General features: G+C 29.1%; 2 protein-coding genes and 1 long non-coding RNA gene across 5 annotated transcripts; 2 read left to right on the forward strand and 1 right to left on the reverse strand.

Moving 5' to 3' along the window:
* Positions 1–393: 393 nt before the first annotated feature.
* LOC145938245 (uncharacterized) lies at positions 394–982 on the reverse strand. The gene is made up of 2 exons (XR_014425696.1): positions 772–982; positions 394–546 (listed from the first exon to the last, which is right to left on the reverse strand). It is a non-coding gene; the product is annotated as an uncharacterized LOC145938245 (long non-coding RNA).
* A 6780-nt stretch (positions 983–7762) lies between these two features.
* Positions 7763–8653, forward strand: LOC145938492 (uncharacterized). The gene has a single exon (XM_083042174.1). It carries the CDS (start codon positions 7763–7765, stop codon positions 8651–8653), a length of 891 nt encoding a protein of 296 aa, XP_082898300.1.
* Positions 8654–10091: 1438 nt separating this feature from the next.
* On the forward strand, positions 10092–17296 carry LOC145937826 (uncharacterized). 3 transcript variants are annotated; one of them, XM_083041199.1, is made up of 9 exons: positions 10092–10579; positions 10993–11075; positions 14439–14616; positions 14909–15094; positions 15776–15832; positions 15894–16228; positions 16549–16708; positions 16921–17056; positions 17158–17266. In XM_083041199.1, the coding sequence occupies exons 3-8, from the start codon at positions 14463–14465 to the stop codon at positions 17028–17030; spliced, it is 1002 nt and encodes a 333-aa protein (XP_082897325.1). In that variant the 5' UTR covers positions 10092–10579; positions 10993–11075; positions 14439–14462; the 3' UTR covers positions 17031–17056; positions 17158–17266. The 3 variants fall into 3 exon arrangements, with proteins under 3 accessions (XP_082897325.1, XP_082897323.1, XP_082897329.1); XM_083041197.1 differs by having other exon boundaries at positions 10093–10579; positions 16921–17060; positions 17158–17296; XM_083041203.1 differs by lacking the exons at positions 10092–10579; positions 10993–11075 and adding an exon at positions 12764–14079 and having other exon boundaries at positions 16921–17060; positions 17158–17296.
* Positions 17297–20538: the final 3242 nt, after the last annotated feature.

The following is a 20538-nucleotide window of genomic DNA, read 5'->3' on the forward strand; positions in this document are numbered from 1 at the left end:
TAAACACTTCTCTAATATATTACAGAAATTTCATGTTTTACCTCCTTCATTCAGTATATTTAATGTTGAAACATTATTCTCAGAAGAGCCTGGAAATCCATTATAAAAATTAGGTAAAAATATAAATAAATTCTAAAATCTGCAATTATGACTATATATAATTAAACACTTCTCTAATATATTACAGAAATTTCATGTTTTACCTCCTTCATTCAGTATATTTAATGTTGAAACATTATTCTCAGAAGAGCCTGGAAATCCATTATAAAAATTAGGTAAAAATATAAATAAATTCTAAACAGATATATATTTTATACGTTATTGTACAAGATATAACGATTAAAACAATTCTTTTTTATTGGAGGTGGTCGATCAAACTTTGAAATTGCACAACTTTCCTCGGTTGAATCATCAGAATTACTATTATCATCATATAAACGCCGTGGAGGATGCCGTTTTCTCTTAATTGTGTCACTTTCTAAATCTGTATTTAAATCACTCGTAATTTCTGCCTCTTTAGCTTTCTTATGTGCTACATCTTATTATCTGCAAAATATAAAATACTGTTAGTTGAAAAGGATGATCGAGTTATATTGCCTTAATTATAAATATATGTATTAATATTCATTGAAGATTTGTATACTTTGCATAAGCGTTAAGTATAATGTCTCCAAATATATACATGTGGAAATAGAAGATGTTAATGAATTGTGTGTGTGTGTGTGTGTGTGTGTGTGTGTGTAATAGAGATAAATAATTAGTTAAACTTACTTGTTTCATAAAAAATTTTTTGTACTCCATACAATGTCCATTTCTCTTCATTAACTTCTTCATGCTTTTTTAATGCCTTGTTATAACTATTTGTATTTTTGTATGGTGGCCAGAAAACTTCTCTTTTACGAGGCGTCAGCCAAGTAGTGCTGACAACGGCCAAGTTTGCGCCACATTTTTCATCAAACTGAATCACCGTAAACATATTCGATTTTGTACATCTAATAAGTTATAATACTGATAATGAAATCTTCCGCGAACACGAGACTGTTCCATCAAGAATACAATTATATTTGATAACACTGTTGTAAAATATACTTCTTTTACACGTACATGCAATAAAACCGAAGATCTCGTGTAAGGTACATGTTTTAGTGGTGGAAAAGTACAAACGAAATATAACTCACCAAAACTCATACAGTCAGGACTAATTATAAATTATACAGATCGCAATATTGCCTGTATACAATTTTACACAGTGTACGAATTAAGCAGTAGCACGAATAATCACCATATATATTGCTCGCACCGCTCGCGCGAAACAGGAAGAGATTAGGTTAGGTTAGGTAGAGAAAGACCGCTCGTGGCGCTCGTCCCTTTGTCGAATCGAATTGTATTGTTTTTTGTTTGCTTGCTTTCGCGCCAATACTGGATGAAACAATTCGAAACAAATAGACTGCGTTCTGTAATTCTTTAAGATTAATATTCTTGCCTTTGGTTCTTCCCCAGATTTAAGTGAAACCAATCGTAATAAATAAGAATCATTGAGCGCTCACTGAGCTCTGCTTTATCGTCTCAAAGCTCAGGCTTTGCGCACAGTGGAGTATATATTTGGAACAGGAATATAATTTATTAGGATATAATAAATATCATTAAATATAATTTATTAGGATATATAAATATAGGAATATTCCTATAATAAATATTGAATATTACCTGCAGATAGTAGGATGACGTCTAAGACATCTTAATGACGTATTATTGACGTTAAGGTCGTCATTAAGACGTTATTAATACGTCAATTGACGTCACTCTATTACCTTGGTAGGATCTATAAATGTAGGAATATTCCCATAATTATATATTATCACTGTTGTTAAAATATTATTATAATTGATTGTTACATAAAAATACATCGCCAAGAATAGCAAACATTATGTCATCCGAAAAAGAAATTTTCCTACAATATGTAGTCAATTAAACGTCTATATAATGTCATTTTACAAAGTCTTTTTGACGTATTAAAACATGACGTTAAATATACGTCACTTAATCGACGAATGACGTCACTGACCAATTATGACCAAATATTGACGTCAAAATAACGAGTGCTTGCTACCTGGGTAAATATATTAAAAACTGGATAATTAACTAAATAAATAAATAGTCAAACCTACAAATAAATAACTATATAAATAAATAACCATAAATAAATAAATAAATAAATTATGATTAAACTCAATTAAAATTCTATTCACATCTATCATTCCAATATTTCTTCTTAATTTCTTCTACTATATTTTTTGCTTTACTTAAATCCTCTTTAAATTTTTGCTCTCTTCTTCTCAGTTCTTCATTATTCATTATTATTTCCTCATCTTCTTTTTCCACTTGTTCATCTTCATTTGATTGCATGTGGCGACTTATGTTTTGCACACAGTTCCACATCATTTTTTTAAAATCCTGTGGATATTCTAAACTATCCTTATATTGTGTTAATATTTCATTATTATCTTCTTTGTTAGGATGTATATCCAATCTATCAATGTTTTCCCAGCGAACGTTATTATCATTTTCCAATTCTGACTTTTTACTAAATTGTCTAAGCGCTACTCCTCTTTTCTCTCTAGTGATATCCTCTCCTCTATTATTAAATTGCCTGTAATATTCTTTATTATCTTGCTTCCTTTTACCTGTATTTTCCTTCTCCCTACTCTTAAAATGACTAACCTTCTGACTTGCTGGCATATTTATCTTATCATACCGAACTACCTCAGAATAATTGCGTACATTACTCTGTCTATCATCATTTCTCATCGAATTTTCTTGACTTCTTCCAAAAAATTTATTTCTATCTCCGATTTGTGGTCAAACTTCCGGTTTACTGTATCTATCGTATTGCATTTCTTTATTATTTTCTTTACCATTTATTATTCTCTCTGCTTCAAAATATGAAACATTATTATAAGCCATAATCGTTTTCACAGCCTTATTTTTTTCATATATCGGACATTTTCTATATGTCGATTTATGATCCAGCCCACAATTACGGCACTTTATTAATTTAGCACATTCACCATGAGCAGTTTCTCCGCAAATTATACATATTGTCTGGCTTTTACACATACTTTTTATATGACCATATCTAAAACAATTGAAGCATTGTTTTACAGGCTCAATATATGGTCTTATTTTTAAGCGATAACGAAGATTTTCAAATATTATGATATTTTCTTTAAGTTTACTTCCCTAGTAATTATAATGTTATCAGTATTCCTATTCTTCATTATTTTTTCTTCATGACTCCAAACTCTGCGACTCATCCTTTCCATTTTCATGATTTCCTCCTTGTTTATAATTTCTTGCCACAGCTGTGGAATATCGTAAGGCCAATCTGTAATGACACCTCTACAAAAAACTGATCTATTATTAATAAATCCTATAACTGATTTATCCTGAGCTGTTTCCATAGTATCTAAACAAATGTTTGCCTCATTACAATTTGTAAAAATTGCTTCAGCTAAATTAAATCTAAGCATATTAATTCTTAGCAGATAGATCTTATTATTATTAAACCACGTTAATATTTTTAAATAATTTTTTCCCTTATTTGTTGTGATTTTATCTATAGCTAGCTTACATGTAACCTTACATTCCCCTACCATTGTATCTTCAAACCTGCTTTGTTTATTATTTATCCCGTCTGTTATTCTATCTGTACTGATTTCATTTTTATTAACCAGTTTACCTTCTATATTATGGAATATTTCTAAATTAGTTTGTGTTGATTTAGCAGTGTCATTCCTATTATTTGCATCTTTCTTATCCTTATTTTTAGATTGATCTTCTATCAGTGGATTATTATTTGTATTATGCCTCCTCATCTCCCCTTCTATCATAGAATAGCTACAAGACGGAGTCTCAGAACTTATTAAATTTTTCGTAATTTTATCAGCCGTTGAAACATCCTCCACAACATCTTCAAAACTCTCATTATTACTATCTTGCATCTCCTTATCACTGTCTGTTATTATTTCTCTCCTTTCCTCTACGATTATTATTGGTGACCTTGATCTGTTTCTTTTGTCTCGCTTGCCTCTACCTCTGCCTTTTTCCATATTCTCTGTACTTGACCACTTTTACACAATTCCCCCTTCCGACAGGGGGAACTAATTAATTATTACTAACAAATTTGTTAAATACAAACTATAGATCTATGCTATATAACCAAATTACTATATACTACAAATATATACACTTTATATAATACTAAATTTAATACGCCTATATCTCCGTATTCTCACAACGATCCGTCTTCCACGTCAGACAAGATCCAATTCTCAACAAACAAAATTATAGATGTTGGAGGTTATGTGATACACTTAATCGAAAAAATATAAATTTTATAGTTAGTACTTACCGTTCTGATATTCATCGCTGACTCGCATTAAACTATAAAACACGAAACACACAACAGCAATTTTCGATTTTTATGAGACAAAATCGAAATATTGGCTGGGTTCCATAAAAAAAGCGCATATGTCATATGTGCGCATTATCTATAGTACACGTTACGGTTACGTATACTATAGATATATGCCCTTTACGGAACCCAGCCATTATATCCTTCCCTTTCCTACACGATATCCGGCGCGGTGCGCGGCCTACAACAGCCAATCAGAAACTATAATATCTTATATTTTTTGCGTCACTGGGTACGTCACAGCCATTTCCCTGAAGAATGGAACGGCTGTGATTGGCCAGTCTTATTACAACTACAGATGTTATTAAACCCGAATAAGGGTGTCGTGTAAATGTACTCTATATCGCCATATAATATATAAAATCTAGTAACGTTGCTCAACTGTTGTGTATTCTGAACGCATCCATGACGCAAAAAAGATAGTTTCTGATTGGCTGTTGTAGGCTTAGAACATATATAAATGGAAGGGGAATAACAGGCTGAAATTTCCAAGGAAGTGAGACAGAAAATATGGTTGCCTCTCTCTCGTGAGTTACTGCTCGAAAGTGTGTATGCGCGGCTATTTGACCACGAGAGAGAGGTAACCATATTTTCTGTCTCACTTCCTTGGGACATGTTTTTCTGTCGAGAACAATAGGCATTCCCCTTCTATTTATATATGTTCTAAGGTTGTAAGCTGCGCCAGATGCCGCGTCGTGTAGAAAGGATATAATTATTTCGATTTTGCTTCGTAAAAATCGAAAATCGATTAATCGACCGACAAAAATATCGACGAAATATAATCGATTATTTGAATCAAAGTATCGACACCTCCGATTAATCGAAAAACATCGCCCATCCCTTTAACTATAGAAATATGGACTGCCAGTAGCTAACTTCAGCTTGTAGCCAAGATGTGTAGCGCCACCATCGACCAATTGAGTAATGCGGGAACTAAAGGGACACTGTCGACTTGTGATTGTTCAAGCGTCTGCCAAACAGTTCACTAGGCCTGCGCACAATAGAGAAAATATTAGAAATAAATATTAAATATTAGGAATAAGAATTATTCTAAAATAATAAAATAAAAAAACTCTGATATCAAAATACAAATTCGGGTATAAAGGACTAGTAAGGGCTAATAAACTAGTAAGAACCTTTTATACCCGAATTTATATTTTTATATCAAAGTTTTTTCGATTTCATTATTTTAAAATAATTCTTATTCTTAATATTTAATATTTATTCCTAATATTTTTTCTATTAATCACAAGACTTTACACTTGATCGAATAACGACTGTTAGCACATTAAATTATCATTATATTTAATTTTTAGACGATATCAAATTAATTGTCTGTTTTCCAAATATCTTGCTATAATAAAATTAATTATAAAATTAATTTTTCAGTTAATTTTAAAAATTAAATTGTGTTAGCAGGCCCTTGATGATTAAACAATTGTGAGATGACGGGCTTTTAGTATGCATTAGGGATTCTTACGGCAGGAACTGCAAGGAGACTTACTGCTAAAGTCCGTTGTCGGCATGTCCGGCATTCGCATGGTTTGAGGGACGAATGAGTACCTTTAATTAGTTATATGCTGAGGATGGTTCAAATCTGAACCGAAACGTTCAATAAAACTTTCATAAGAAGATAAACTGTGCAATTTTTACCGCACCCGGCTCTCAATGAGCCCATCATCTCACAATTGTTTAAAAATTAAATGATTTTATTATAGCAAACAATTTACATTGAGACAACACAATTCCTTTCTTAGACATAATTTAACAAAACCAATTATTCTTAGTGGTCAGTAAACATATCTGCATATAATTATACAAAATGTTAAAAAAGTGTCGCATACGCTCAACGCCATTTGATAGAGAATGAAAATCTAAGAAAAAATGTCTCAGTCGTTAACTACCGCGGGAGTGACGAACCGTGGGATCCTTATCTCTGCTGACACACACACCCACACGCATCACGTACACACTTAACATTGACGTATACATACACATGATGTGCAAAATCCAACCGAGTAATCTCCCCGTGGTGCACATTAGATAACGCGAATACCGGCGGTATTGCTAAAAATCTTGCAAAATGCAGGGGTAACTTTGAAATGCGATAATTCGGCTCCTAGACATGATAGAGCAATGTTTCTTGCTTTAAAGGGGAGGGTTCCTACTTCAAAGCCAATATGGTGGCATTTATGGTTCCATCCCTGCTTTTTCCAAGGATAACTACAAAGTCAAGAAATTTTCAGAATTTTTTCGCCATCTGATTTTAAGCCTCACACGAAAAACAGTTCGAGACGAATAATGCTATATTACCCACTTTAAAGTTGAGGCTTCACCCGTTAAAATGCGCCCAGAAACATTGTTCTACGATCTCTCTAAGCCGAGATATGGCTTCTTAAAAATCATCAAATTCTGCTAGTTTTAAAGCGCTCCCTTAATTGTTTTGCGTAGTGTATATTTGTAGTGTATTAACATGTATATATAGTATATTTGTAGTGTATTAACATGTATATATATATACATCTCAGACAGCACAGAATATTTATAAAATATTTATAAAATATTTATAATAATTATTTTAATATTTTACAAATATTTATCATAAATATTTTATAAATGTTTTTGGGGTCTTAGATTCAATAGATCATAAATATTTATCATAAATATCAGAAAAATATATATCATAAATATTATAGTAAATATTATAATATATCAAAGGATCTGTTTTAAAAATAATCGACCAAACTAGCCAAATTTTATTTATTTATTAGATGTTAATACGACGTTTTGATCATATGGTTGTGGTCCTTTTCAAGTATAAATTTGATAAAAATTGTTCGAATTACATCATTAGATAGTGTGGTGTCGATATGAAACTTCATCAAAGACTGAACATTTTTAAAGATTAGAAAACCAAGCTATACGACCTTTATTATTTTTTCGTAAATATTATTTAAACTGTCTGTGTCCTTATGTAAATTGATTGTGTTGTCGACTTTTTTAATATAAAACATTTCCGCTATTTCTCGCTTTCTCACATATTTCTCGTTATGTAGCAACTTAGGTTTTGTTCAATCAAAATCATGTCCATAATCTGACCTATGTTTACTTATTACCGAATGGTTAGTTACATGCAATTTTATATTATTATAATGTTCTTTAATTCGATGATTTTGATTGGACAAAACCTAAGTTGCTACATAACGAGAAATATGTGAGCGCGAGGAGGATCCCGGGTCGGCTCTGAGGGCTGGACCGCAGCTGCTGGACGCGCCGCTGCCTACAGGAATGGCGCAATACCAGGCGGCGCAACAACCTTGCCTTTTGCTTCCGGGCGCGGAGGTGAGTTGCGTAGGCATGAGAATGCCAGAGTTTATTCCGAGCGACCCTGAACTGTGGTTCAAAATAGTGGACCGGAGTTTTCAAGCTGCCGGAATTACCACTGATACAATGAAGTTCGATTACGCGCTTACGGCTATCGGTCCGCGACATACTCTCGAAGTGCGCGATATAATAATGAATCCGCCGGAACGGGCGTACGAGACTTTAAAAAACGAGCTTATTAAACGACTGAGCCTGTTGCAGGAGCACAAAACGCGGCGACTCCTCGAGCACGAGGAAATTGGTGACCGTAAACCGTCACAATTTTTGCGGCATTTACGGGGTCTCGCCAGTAATGTAATCGGAGACGAGGTTTTGCGGACCGTTTGGTTGAGCCGTCTACCCATTTATATTCAGCCGCATTTAGTGACTCGGACTGGGGATTCGTTGGAGATACTCGCGGACATGGCGGATGCTATCGTGGAGGCGACCAGGGCACCTACTTTACAAGTCGCGGAGGCTGCCCGACCGACGGTGTTAGCGGACGCAGAAATGAATGGAGTAGCCTCATTGGAGGCTAGATTAAATTTACAAATGACGCAGATGCGTCTCGCGATGCAGCAGGAATTCGCGGAACAGATGTCAAGTCTCAGGAAGAGTATCGAAGCGATAGGAAAAGGAGCGCCGCGCCGGAGCGGCGGCGGCGGCTTTCGTCGCCGTCGGGAGCGTTCCCGGTCGCGTTCGCAGGGCCGCGGTCATGTGTCGAACAACCTGTGTTACTTCCATTGGAGATTCGGACCGGATGCACGGCGATGTGATTCCCCCGCCTGGAGGGCGCTACGACAAGAAAAAAGTTAAAATGATTTTCAGAACTTGTTGCCTAATCATGACACATTTGAGATTGATTAATTTCTCAATACGCACCTTTCCAACTGTTACAGAAAAGTTTTCGAAGATGCAATACTTCTCGTTTTTGTGACCGCTGTACGTATTTAAGTATCCCCTTCCCTTTGCTGTAATCCCAGAGCTTCAGTGTGTTGTCCAACGTTTCTGCTAGAATGTATTTGCTGTTCGGTGAAAATTTCACAAACGACACTGGATTATCACTCGTCTATCAGAGTTTTCAGACGTTGTCCTGACACGATATTCCAAATTCGACTGTAAATTGCGCATAATATATGATATCAATTACTAAACAAATAAATTTTCTTAGAAAAAAATATGCGGCACTGTTCTTTCCAAAGATTTTGATGTTGCGATACTTACCACAATCCGTCGTAACTACTCGAAACAAAGAAACTATCCTTAATAACTTAAATTTAGTGCGGCTCCCGACTGCTTTTGTAAATTGTAGAATTAATAATAATAATAATTACAATGTAAAAAAATTTTTAGTACTATTGAATTCTAAAATCTGAAATCTTTGTAAATTATATAGCGCTGAAGATGTGTGATAAGAATAAATTTAAATAAGAATAAATTATATAATAAACAACAATGACTTATTTGTGTGTGGTTTACTATTTTATTTATAACTTATACTTTATTTGATATTTAACAATTATTACAATATGACATACACGTATAGTTTTTTTTAAATATAATATTTAATAATAATTTGTACTTAATTGTATTAATACCAATAAATATTATTTCAAATTTTAAAAGCTTATTTTTACTTTAATTTTTCATTATTTATTTATTTTTTAATTTTTGTTTTTTTGTAGTTTTTTGTTTACTTTTTACTCTTTATTTGTTTACTTTTTTATTTGTTTACTTTTTACTCTTTATTTTTTAATTTTTTAATTTTAGTTTTTTGTTTACTTTTTACTTTTTATTTTTATATTATTTATCATTATTAGCTTTTATTCACTTTCTTATTTTATCAACAATTATAAATATACTTATGAAAGAAATAATAGTAGGATGGTGGAGCAATAAAAAAGTAATTATTATGAAAGAAAAATATGGTAGCGTAGAAATAATATGCATTAAGAAAGTAATCCCAGTAAGCAAGGAACATTAGATTAACATTTTGAAATATTGATTTTATATGAATTTTATTAACGTTTTTATATAATATTTTATAAATGTTTTCAAAATATTATTTAATGAAATGATATTTCTGAATGTTTAAAAAATGTTATAATAATATTATTCCAAATATTTTATAAATGATGCTGTTATACATTTATTGAGATAAATTCAACATATCTACAATATTTGCAGAATATTTTATTTTATCTTTTATGTAATGTTAAAATAATAAGAGTTTTGTGTTGTTATAATGTTTTCTGTATTACTTTAAAATATATGTTATGCAATATTACAGTAATATTAAATAATAATACTTTGTTGCTTATAAATGAACGATTTTATTTCTATATAATCATGATTGATTTATTTGTAATAGTAATCAAAAAGCAGATAAATAACTCCAAAATAAAGTTTAGATTTTCAATACTAACAGTGAATATTGCAACATTAACTTCAGTAATAAATTAATTACTACATATAGATGAATAATTTTACATTCGTTGCGATTTATTTATAATTGCATTATACACAAATGCAATTTTGCTGTATAAAAGCTGCACTTATACATAATGCGATTGACCGCAATCCATGAATTAAAACACTCGATCGCCTCGTACTAAATACCTGCGGTGTCTTGTTCGAAGCTTAAAGCTCACATGTGAGGGCACCTTAAATCTTGCTCAATCACGTGTGTGCTTGCGTGTGCTGTGCCGATGCCGACACGAATCGACGTTAACTTAATCCAAGGTAATCCTTCCTTTTCTAAGTAATAATATTTATATAATAGTACATAAATAATCAAATAAAGTTGGAAAAAATATTGTAACGTAAATTTTTGATATTTTTTACGTATACTTGACTTATATTATTCAATCATTGTCGTGCTTGATGAAATAGGTTAGTTTGCTAAGTTGCACGCAAAACATTAATAAATTCTAAGATGTGGCATTCTAAAACGCGTGTGTTTACAGGTTTATATGACTTAACGAACGGATTTAACAAACTGAATCTTTGTTTATTTCAATCTTATGTGATTTAACCTGAAAGCCATTTCAAATATTCCAACTAAATTTGGCTTATAATTAGTTTATCACAAGTTAACATTTGATATATGCAAAATATTGATATTTTTTATCCTAATACATTTGCATGTGTTACAGTATTGCCACAAAAAATTTCAAAACTTGAAAAATAAGGATTGGTGAAATATATATTAACACGTGGAACAAAAATTATAAGAGAGGTAAGTTTAATAATTAAAAAAAAATAACATGAAAGCTTTCTAATTATGGGATGAATTTGTTTACTGTCTATTTAATCTTTTTAAAAAAATTTTTTTTTGACTGAATAAGAGGAGAGCACAAAGATTTTTTTGCACATTTTAAAAGTCCATTATTAGTATATAATTGAATTATTTCATTGTTTGATTTTTATTATATAAGAAGATTTAACTATAGGCAGATGTACGCATGCTACTGATTTCTAACTAAATTTATTTTACTGTTAAATAGATATGCATAAAAAATGCTTTAAATTTCAAGTAGTCTTAATTATCTCCATTAATTTATCTCCATTAATACGATATATAACTTCATGCGATATATAACCACAGTATATTTCAATATTTATTATTTTTTGTCAAAATATCCCTTTATACATAATAGCCTCTATTTTATATATATGATCCACACAATATATTTGAAACTAATTACAGTATTGAAAGATAGAAGTGATAGAGGGTTCCAACAAAACAGAATATTCCATATTTTTTGTCAATAAAATATTAAATATCTTTTATAGTATAAGCTTTATTAATATCTCAATGCTTTTTTATAGAAAATAAAGAACAGAAAACGATTTGAAAGCATGGTTTCATGAAAAAAAATTGATTTTCGTGTCTAGTCTGATTTTCCACGTACAAGAAAATATTGCCATATCAGATTATGTCCCCTTTTGTCGGAAGAATTTTCAACTGTATAATATTTTATTTTGATTTCACGAATAGTCGTGAAGATATTCGCGTTATTTGAATTGGCTTTTATTTAAAATGGGCTACTCTATACATTATATTTTATTGTTATTTTCATTTTTGATATTTTTTCTGTATGATATTCAAATTTTTAATGAGTTTTTGTATGCACATTCTTTTATGTGTACATATGTATATATGTACATACATAATGTATAAATATACAAAATTAAACTTCTCAAGAGTTTTGTCTAAGTTGATAAAATGTACATAATATTATTTAATATAATTATTATAATTTGATCTTTTTATCTATTTTTATTACTTTTTATTTTTCAGAAATAAGTAAAAAGTATACCATTATTTTTTCTAAATAATGTACTAATATATATAAAATATTTGTGGCTTTTATATCTAAAGAATCTAGCTCTCAAAACAGAATTATCAAGAAGTTCAAAAAACTAATTTTTTTAAAATTATATTCTACCCCTAAATATTAATTATGGAAAGCAAACAAAATTTAACGCATAAGGTAAGAGTTCCAAAATTAACAAAAATGTATATATTCTCCGATATTTTTTATTATTTATATTTTGATAAATGAGATGTCAATTGAACTATTATTGCAATGTGTATCAAGTCTACAAAAGAATTATGAATGAGATAATATTATTTGAAAAATATTCTTATGTATAATTGTTGTAATTTTTTTAAAAGTAATTACTATTTATTTTTTTACCGAATAATTACTATTTATAAAATAAAAAATAATTACTATTTATATTTATACCGACTAATTACTATTCATATTTTTAAATTATTATTATTATTTTTAGTTTTATAAAAAATATCATAATGAGAAATATTTGAAAAGACTCGTGCGTAACAATATTCGAAAAAATGCTGTAAAAACTAGGAAAAATAGAACCGTTTCCAGTAGGTATATATCACGGAGAAAGTAAACCTAGTAATTCTAACATGTTTCTCTCAACATTTATTGAAGAAATAAAAATTTTACAAAATGAAGGTTTAAATTTCAATGGCAGAATTGTAAAAGTGATAATTAGTAAAATTCTGTGTGATGCTCCTGCAAAATCCTTTATACTGTGTATAAAGAATTTCAATTCATATCAAAGCTGTACAAAATGTTGGGCTGAAGGTTTATTTCAAAATAGAAGAATGACCTTTCCAGAATTAAATTCAAAATTGAGAACGAATGAGGAATTTTATTCTCAAATTGATGAGGATTATCACAAAGAAACATCTCTTTTATGTGATTTGAAAATTGATCTTGTTAAATCTGTCCCTTTGGATTACATGCATTTAGTGTTACTGGGAATTATGAAACGTTTAATAGCATTTTGGATTAAAGGAAATCAACAAGTTCGTCTATTAAAAGAGGATATTGATATTATTAACGAAAAATTGAAATTAGTATACAAATCAACTCCCTATGAGTTTTCAAGAAAACCAAGATCAATAACAGAATACGACAAATGGAAAGCGGTTGAACTGAGAACCTTTTTACTTTATTATGGTCCATGGCTTATGAAGCCATTTTTAAAGGAGCAGTATTTCCTCCATTTTCTTTCTTTACATTGTGCGATTCGGATTTTGATATGTGACGATTTAATAGAAAAATATATTGATTATGCTAATGACCTATTAATATACTTTGCAAGTGAGTTCGGCGATTTATATGGAAATGAGTACATCAATCACAATGTTCATAATATTATACATTTAACATTAGACGTGAAAAATTTTGGTTCATTGGATAAATTCAGCTGTTTTCCATTCGAAAACTACATGCATAAAATTAAAATGATGTTGAAAACGTCGAATAATCCATTGGCACAATTTATAAAGAGAGTTAATGAGTGTAATAAATACGCTTCACATAAAATAGATGAAAAATTTCATGTTAAAGAAAATGGTTTTGCCTTCATAAATAATACATATGTAGAGTGTTTTTCAGCAATTTATTATAAAAATTTCAAAATTGAGACTAAAGAACCCAATTGCAATTTCCTTTTAAAAAGCAATGAAGCCGCAAAAGTAATTAATATTTTTCGATTTCATAACGAATTTCGTATTAAATATGTAAAATTAGAGTTAATACCGTATTTTGAAAATCCCATGGATAGTACCATATTTTGGTGTAGTCTTGCTCACGTAACTGATGAAGAAAATATTATTTCTATTGAGGAAATATCACGAAAACTTTTAAAATAGAAGACTATTTTTTATCCATATTGCATACAAATTAATTTTTAAGGTGAGACATGTTATGTTACTTCATACCATCTTAAAATTTTGTCTGTGTTTGTGGGGGGGAGGGGATATTCCAATCGCATTTTACAATTTTTATTACAACTTTTAATTTTAAATTTATTGAGCTAATTTTATAATTAAGTTCTTATGAACAGTTTTTACATTATTTACTACTTTTTTCGTGCTTTACTGCTATTTTGTGCTTTAATATCATTTTATATTACTTAATATATATAAAACATTATTTATCAACTTTTTTCTCTTTAGCAGTTATTTTCTACACATTGTTTATATCTTTTCTTATTCGGAAAATTCTTTATTTCTTGTATTTAAAAATCAAAAGCAATATTTTTGTTATTTTAGTATGCACTGGTACAATTTGAGCATATGGAATTCTCAGTAGTTCCTATATTCTGGCTAGAAGAACCAAACTATTGTTATTGGCCTCACGGAATGAAAAATATAAGAACTGCAATAGTTAGAGGAATACCAGTGGAAGATAATTGGATGAAATATAAATGCAATGTTATTAGTAAGCATAGTAAGTACAGTTAGATTGATTAACATATAATAAGTACTATTGCTAACGAAAATTTAGAAAAATTTATTCAAACATCTTTTGTTAGAATATAAATTTGACTTTTTGTAACATTTATAAGAAATATGGATGAATCAAATTTAAACATAAACAAGTACATTCAAAGAATATTAAAATTCATTTGTTCTACATTTTTATAGTACTTAAATGTTTATATAAATTTCCTTTCTAATTTGTATGAATAGAAAATTGTATATTATATTTAATTGATGTAATGATTACTTCTTATTTTTAGTTACTTATGAGTTAGTTTTAGAGGCTGAAAAAACCGCTGTTGCTTCGTCAGAATCTGAAAATGAACGATCAGGAAAAAGAAAAGTTAAATATAACAAACATAAGCAGGATTATGTTGATTATGTTGGCCCTCCAAGAATGGTCTCCTCATACAAGAAATCAGGTGACACAAGTACTAGTACCGCAGGTAAATTTTTTTATTTGGTCGCAAGTATATCATAAGATTTAGATATAGATTATATAATATATTTATGTGTTATTATATGTATATAGGTATATATATGATTATATTGTATATATGTACATTCTGTTCAAGTATTTTGATTACTTGTATCTTTGATTATTTATTTGTGTTTGTATTGGTTTGCTAAATGTAAGTTTATTTTTAAAATTTTACTTATTTCATTGAAATAAATATTAATTAAGAATATGTATTAATAATAAATAATCTTACACTTAATGTTAAAAATAATTAATAAGAAAAATATAAGTTTTTAATTCTAAGTATTTGTTATATATAATAAAATTATATATATATATATATATATATATATATATACTAACAAACAGAATCTAATATTAACTTTGATTTATTTTCTAACAAAATTTTCAAATTCGATAAAATTTTTTTCATAACAAGCATGTATATTAAATACATAGAATATATCAAATATGTTCATACATATTTTTATATTGTATAATTTTATTATTCCATATAATTCTTTACAATATTATATAATTCTATAGATTTAAACCATGTGAATTTATAAACGCTCTATTTATACATGCTTTTATATGAAAAATTGTTTACCGGTAAAATATGTTTGAATATATTTCATTTTACAAAATAATTGTATTCTATTTTTAGAATCATTGGAACAGAATCACCAAAATTCAGAATTAGATAATGCAGAAGAAAGCGATGGTAATGCAAAAATTATTTTAATAAAAAAAGTAAAATTTATTAATTTTATTAAATCTTGCAGAAAATGACATATTAACGGATGATATCAACAATGCGCCAGTAATTATTGCACAAGGGACAATAAATGATGATTTCATAAATGAATTTAAAGAAATAATGAAAGATATTCAATTTGAACTAGAAAGTATGAAAAACAAACAGGAGGAATCACTTTCGCAGATTCAGGAAACTGTAAATATGATCCTGGCTAAAATTAATAATGAGCAATATCGCAATAAGGAAGACATGATAATAAAAGATAATAAGATTGCAAAATACCTTCCATTAAATTCGATTGAAAATTTCCTTGAGTTAGAGGATATACTGAAAGATGATGACGAAGTTTTAACGCAAGTAGTAAGTAAAGCTAGACATCACACAGACGCACGCTATTAAGTTCTTTTTCTCTTTTTTTTTTACTAATACAGTATTAATTAACCCCTTGATACACACAACTGTCAAAATATGCAATGACATATGTACAGATGTTGCTCATATCTACAGACTATATTTATATATATATACATATATTTTTTTTTCTTTTCCTGATAAAAGAAATATCTTAGACAAATAAATCGATATTCCATTAGATTTTATAAAGATTTCTTTTATTATTTTCAAAAATTATATTAATAATTTTAATAATTATATCAATAGTATAACAAATTTTTTTATAGGTTAATAAAGTGTTACTAATTGGAGGAAAAAATGAGAAAGATTTTCTTCGAAGAACCTTAAGTGCAATCTTTACTGATAATTTAGCTTCAATATGCTCATGGACAGGGCAAAAAAATAACTTTAAAATTAAGGATACATATATTATAATAGGTATCAAAAGTAAGTACTTTTGTATATATGTACATACATGTATGTACACGCGCAACATATACACACATTAATTGACATGTATAGTTATTCTAAATCTTAAAATGAAATATATCAATTGGAATAGCAAGAGAAAAGTTACATAAATAAAATAAAGGCTATTTTGTATTATGATGCAATTAAAACAAAATTACATTTTATGATTTACATTTTTCTTATTCTAGAAGCTTTTAGAACAGCATTTCCTCGGGTTACGGAAAGGGATTTCGAATTCTCAATAATGGAATGGTTTAGATTTGCCACCGTTCGTAAACAAAGAAAACAAAGAGTTTAAGAGAAATAAGACAACATAGAGTGCAAGTAGGTATGTTATTTGATTATTTGTCTCGATAACTTTATTATTAATTATTACTGTAGATTTTAAAATCTTGTAAGTGTAATATACTATTTTTATTTTTTAGGGAGAAAATGTGGGAATTAAAAGTTAGCACTTTTTAAAGTATAAAAGAATAAATTTTATTTTAATGTTTTATATTTTTAAATTTTATTTGATGTAAACTTGATATTTCAATTTTTATATTTTATTGTATTTGATTCAATGCCTTTATAAAAATAAAATATATGTTCTGTATCTTCTATATTTTTCTTTTATTTCACATATCCATACCTAAATACATACAGAGTGTTCCAAAATTTGCAAATCAAAATACTATATAAACAAAAAAGTTATCGAAAAACAAAGTAAAATAGTTTTATTTGTAGATTTTTATTTCAAGAAATGATTTTTGAGATTTATATTTCAAAAACTATTTTTTTAAATAAAAATGTACGAGTAACTATTTTACTTTATTTTTCGATAACTTTCTTATTTACTATAGTATTTTGATTTGCGAATTTCGGAATACCCTGTATGTATGTATGTGTATGTACACACACACACACACACACACACACATATATATATATATATATATATAATGTCATATACATTTAAATATTTTAGTAACATTAAAAATATATTGAAAAAATGTTGAAAAATATATACTTGTAATAGAAATAAAATATTTCTAACAATTTTAAATAGATGTTAGAATAAATATTGTTTTAACGTAAGAAAAATATTAATACAACATCATTTGCAATGTTATACAACTCTCATTTCAACGTTTTTAAAACCTTTAGATGTGCGTCAAAGTTTGTTTACGATGACGTTGTATACAACGTTACGAACTACATATTCTGAAACGTTACATGTTGTTAAATATCATTTTAGTAACATTGATGAAATGATATTTTGCTTACTGGGATTATTATGATAGAAATATGGTAACATAGAATAGTGCAATAAGAAAGTAATTATTATGAAAGAATTATGGTAGCGTAGAAATAATATTATGAAAGAAATATGGTAGTGTACAAATAATTTATTTACTTCCTTATTTTATCAACAATTATATACTTATGAAAGAATTATGGTTGCGTAGAAATAAGAAGGTTTTAACTATGAAAGAAATAAATCACATATATGTTGTATCGCATATGACATGTATGTAGTATGTAGTATAATATTGCAAAATTCTATTATTTCTTTCATAAATATATATATATATATATATATACTCGTCAAAAAAATTATCGCAACACGTAATCAATATCAAAATTTAGCATAAATTCAAATAAGCGTATCTCCGCGAAAAATTGTCGTATTTCAAAAATTTTTGTTTTGTTTTAAAGGGTAAAGTCTCTACTTTAAGGAACTTTCGTTCGATTTTGATTTTATTCTCTCCCCCTTTCTCCATCCCTTTAAAAGAAAGGACGTGTTTTTTTTTCAAAAAATTGCATAGTTTGACGAACTCTACGGAGTGTACTAAATTTTTTCCGCAAATATCATCATTACTATCGTAAAATATGGACTTTTCTCTACAAATTTAAAAAAAAATTGAATACCGTACGATTTTTTTTCGCGAAGTTACGGCGTATCAAAGTTACCTATGCATTTTTGCCTATATATTCAATTACCGCCAACATTAGCATTACCCGATGGGCACTACGGGGAGGTTGCTGGTCGGATTTTGCCCATCGTGTGTGTGTGTGGGTGTGTGTGTGTTGGGGCAGGGATATATGTGTTCGTATTTAAAATTGTATATTTCTGCCTCGTCTTCGGATGACCTCTTGCAGGCGCTCACGCATATTAATGCAGGCTCTAATTGTGGGTTGCAGAATTTCGAACCATATTCGATGTAGGGCTGCTTCCAATTGCTGGAAATTGGTTGGTAGTCTTTCAAAATCATGCAGCCATCTTCACATAAAAGGTCATCCGAAGACGAGGCAGAAATACACAATTTTAAATACGAACATATATCCCTACCCCAACACACACACACACACACACACACACACACACACACACACACACACACACACACACACACACACACGCGATGGGCAAAATCCGACCAGCAACTTCCCCGTAGTGCCCATTGGATAATGCTAATGTTGGCGGTAATTGAATATATAGGCAAAAATGCATAGGTAACTTTGATACGCCGTAACTTCGCGAAAAAAAATCGTACGGTATTAAATTTTTTTTTAAATTTGTAGAGAAAAGTCCATATTTTACGATAGTAATGATGATATTTGGGAAAAAAATTTAGTACACTCCGTAGAGTTCGTCAAACTATGCAATTTTTGAAAAAAAAACACTTCCCTCCTTTTAAAGGGATGGAGAAAGGGGGAGAGAATAAAATCAAAATCGAACGAAAGTTCCTTAAAGTAAAGACTTTATCCTTTAAAACAAAAAAAAAAATTTTTGAAATACGACAATTTTTCGCGGAGATACGCTTATTTGAATTTATGCTAAATTTTGATATTAATTACGTGTTGCGATAATTTTTTTGACGAGTGTATTTATATAATAATTGCAACTACTTTCTACTTTGTTACGCTACAGTCTTATTATTTCTTTTATTACAATAACTACTTTTCTGTTACGCAACCATTTTACCAACTTATCAACAATAACAAGAAAGTAATTGCAAATATATAAATATATACTTATGAAAGAATTAGCAGAATCTACAGTTTGCAATACTATACTGCATACATCAATGTGAAATACAATCTGAAATGCAATAGCACATCCCATACAGCACAGAACATTGCAGTTACATTGCGGCAATGTTACAATCTTGCAAGTTGCAATGTAACGTTGTAGAGACATTACAGAAACATACAATTGTAATATTTCATGAGAATGTTACAGCAACATTCCAGAACATTACAAAAGCAATATATGTATATACATATATATTCAATTTTTATTTATAGTCGCTAAATTTGTTTATTTATACCGTTATGACGATCTTAGATCCAACCATAGGTATATAGGAAATATATTTTTATACAAAATATATATATATATTATATATATTTATTATAAAATAATTTATTTATAAATATATAAAATATATTTATTTATAAATTATATATAATAATATATATCTATATTTCTATGTGTATGGATCTAACGCATCATCATCGATGAATAAGACGGCAAGTTAATATATTAATTATTCTGCTGAACGCAAGTTATCGAAATCGTTCATGTGATTGGTAACGTACATACTCGCATGCGCATTGCGTACGTGTAGAAAGTTCGGGAGAAGACTACGCATGCGCATTGCGTATGGAAAATTTCGAGTTCCGGTTCCGAGAGGACTGAGACCCCAGCAAACACAAAATATAGTTGCTATATACCGTAGAAGTCACATGTAATATAACAAATGTTACACTTTATTTATATTATTGTTATATAACATTTCTTTATACATGTGATATAATTG

The sequence above is a fragment of the Prenolepis imparis genome, unplaced genomic scaffold (assembly GCF_030444845.1).
Source record: "Prenolepis imparis isolate NDT839.2.m4 unplaced genomic scaffold, iyPreImpa1.0 SCAF_1, whole genome shotgun sequence".
Taxonomy (NCBI): Eukaryota; Metazoa; Arthropoda; class Insecta; order Hymenoptera; family Formicidae; genus Prenolepis; species Prenolepis imparis.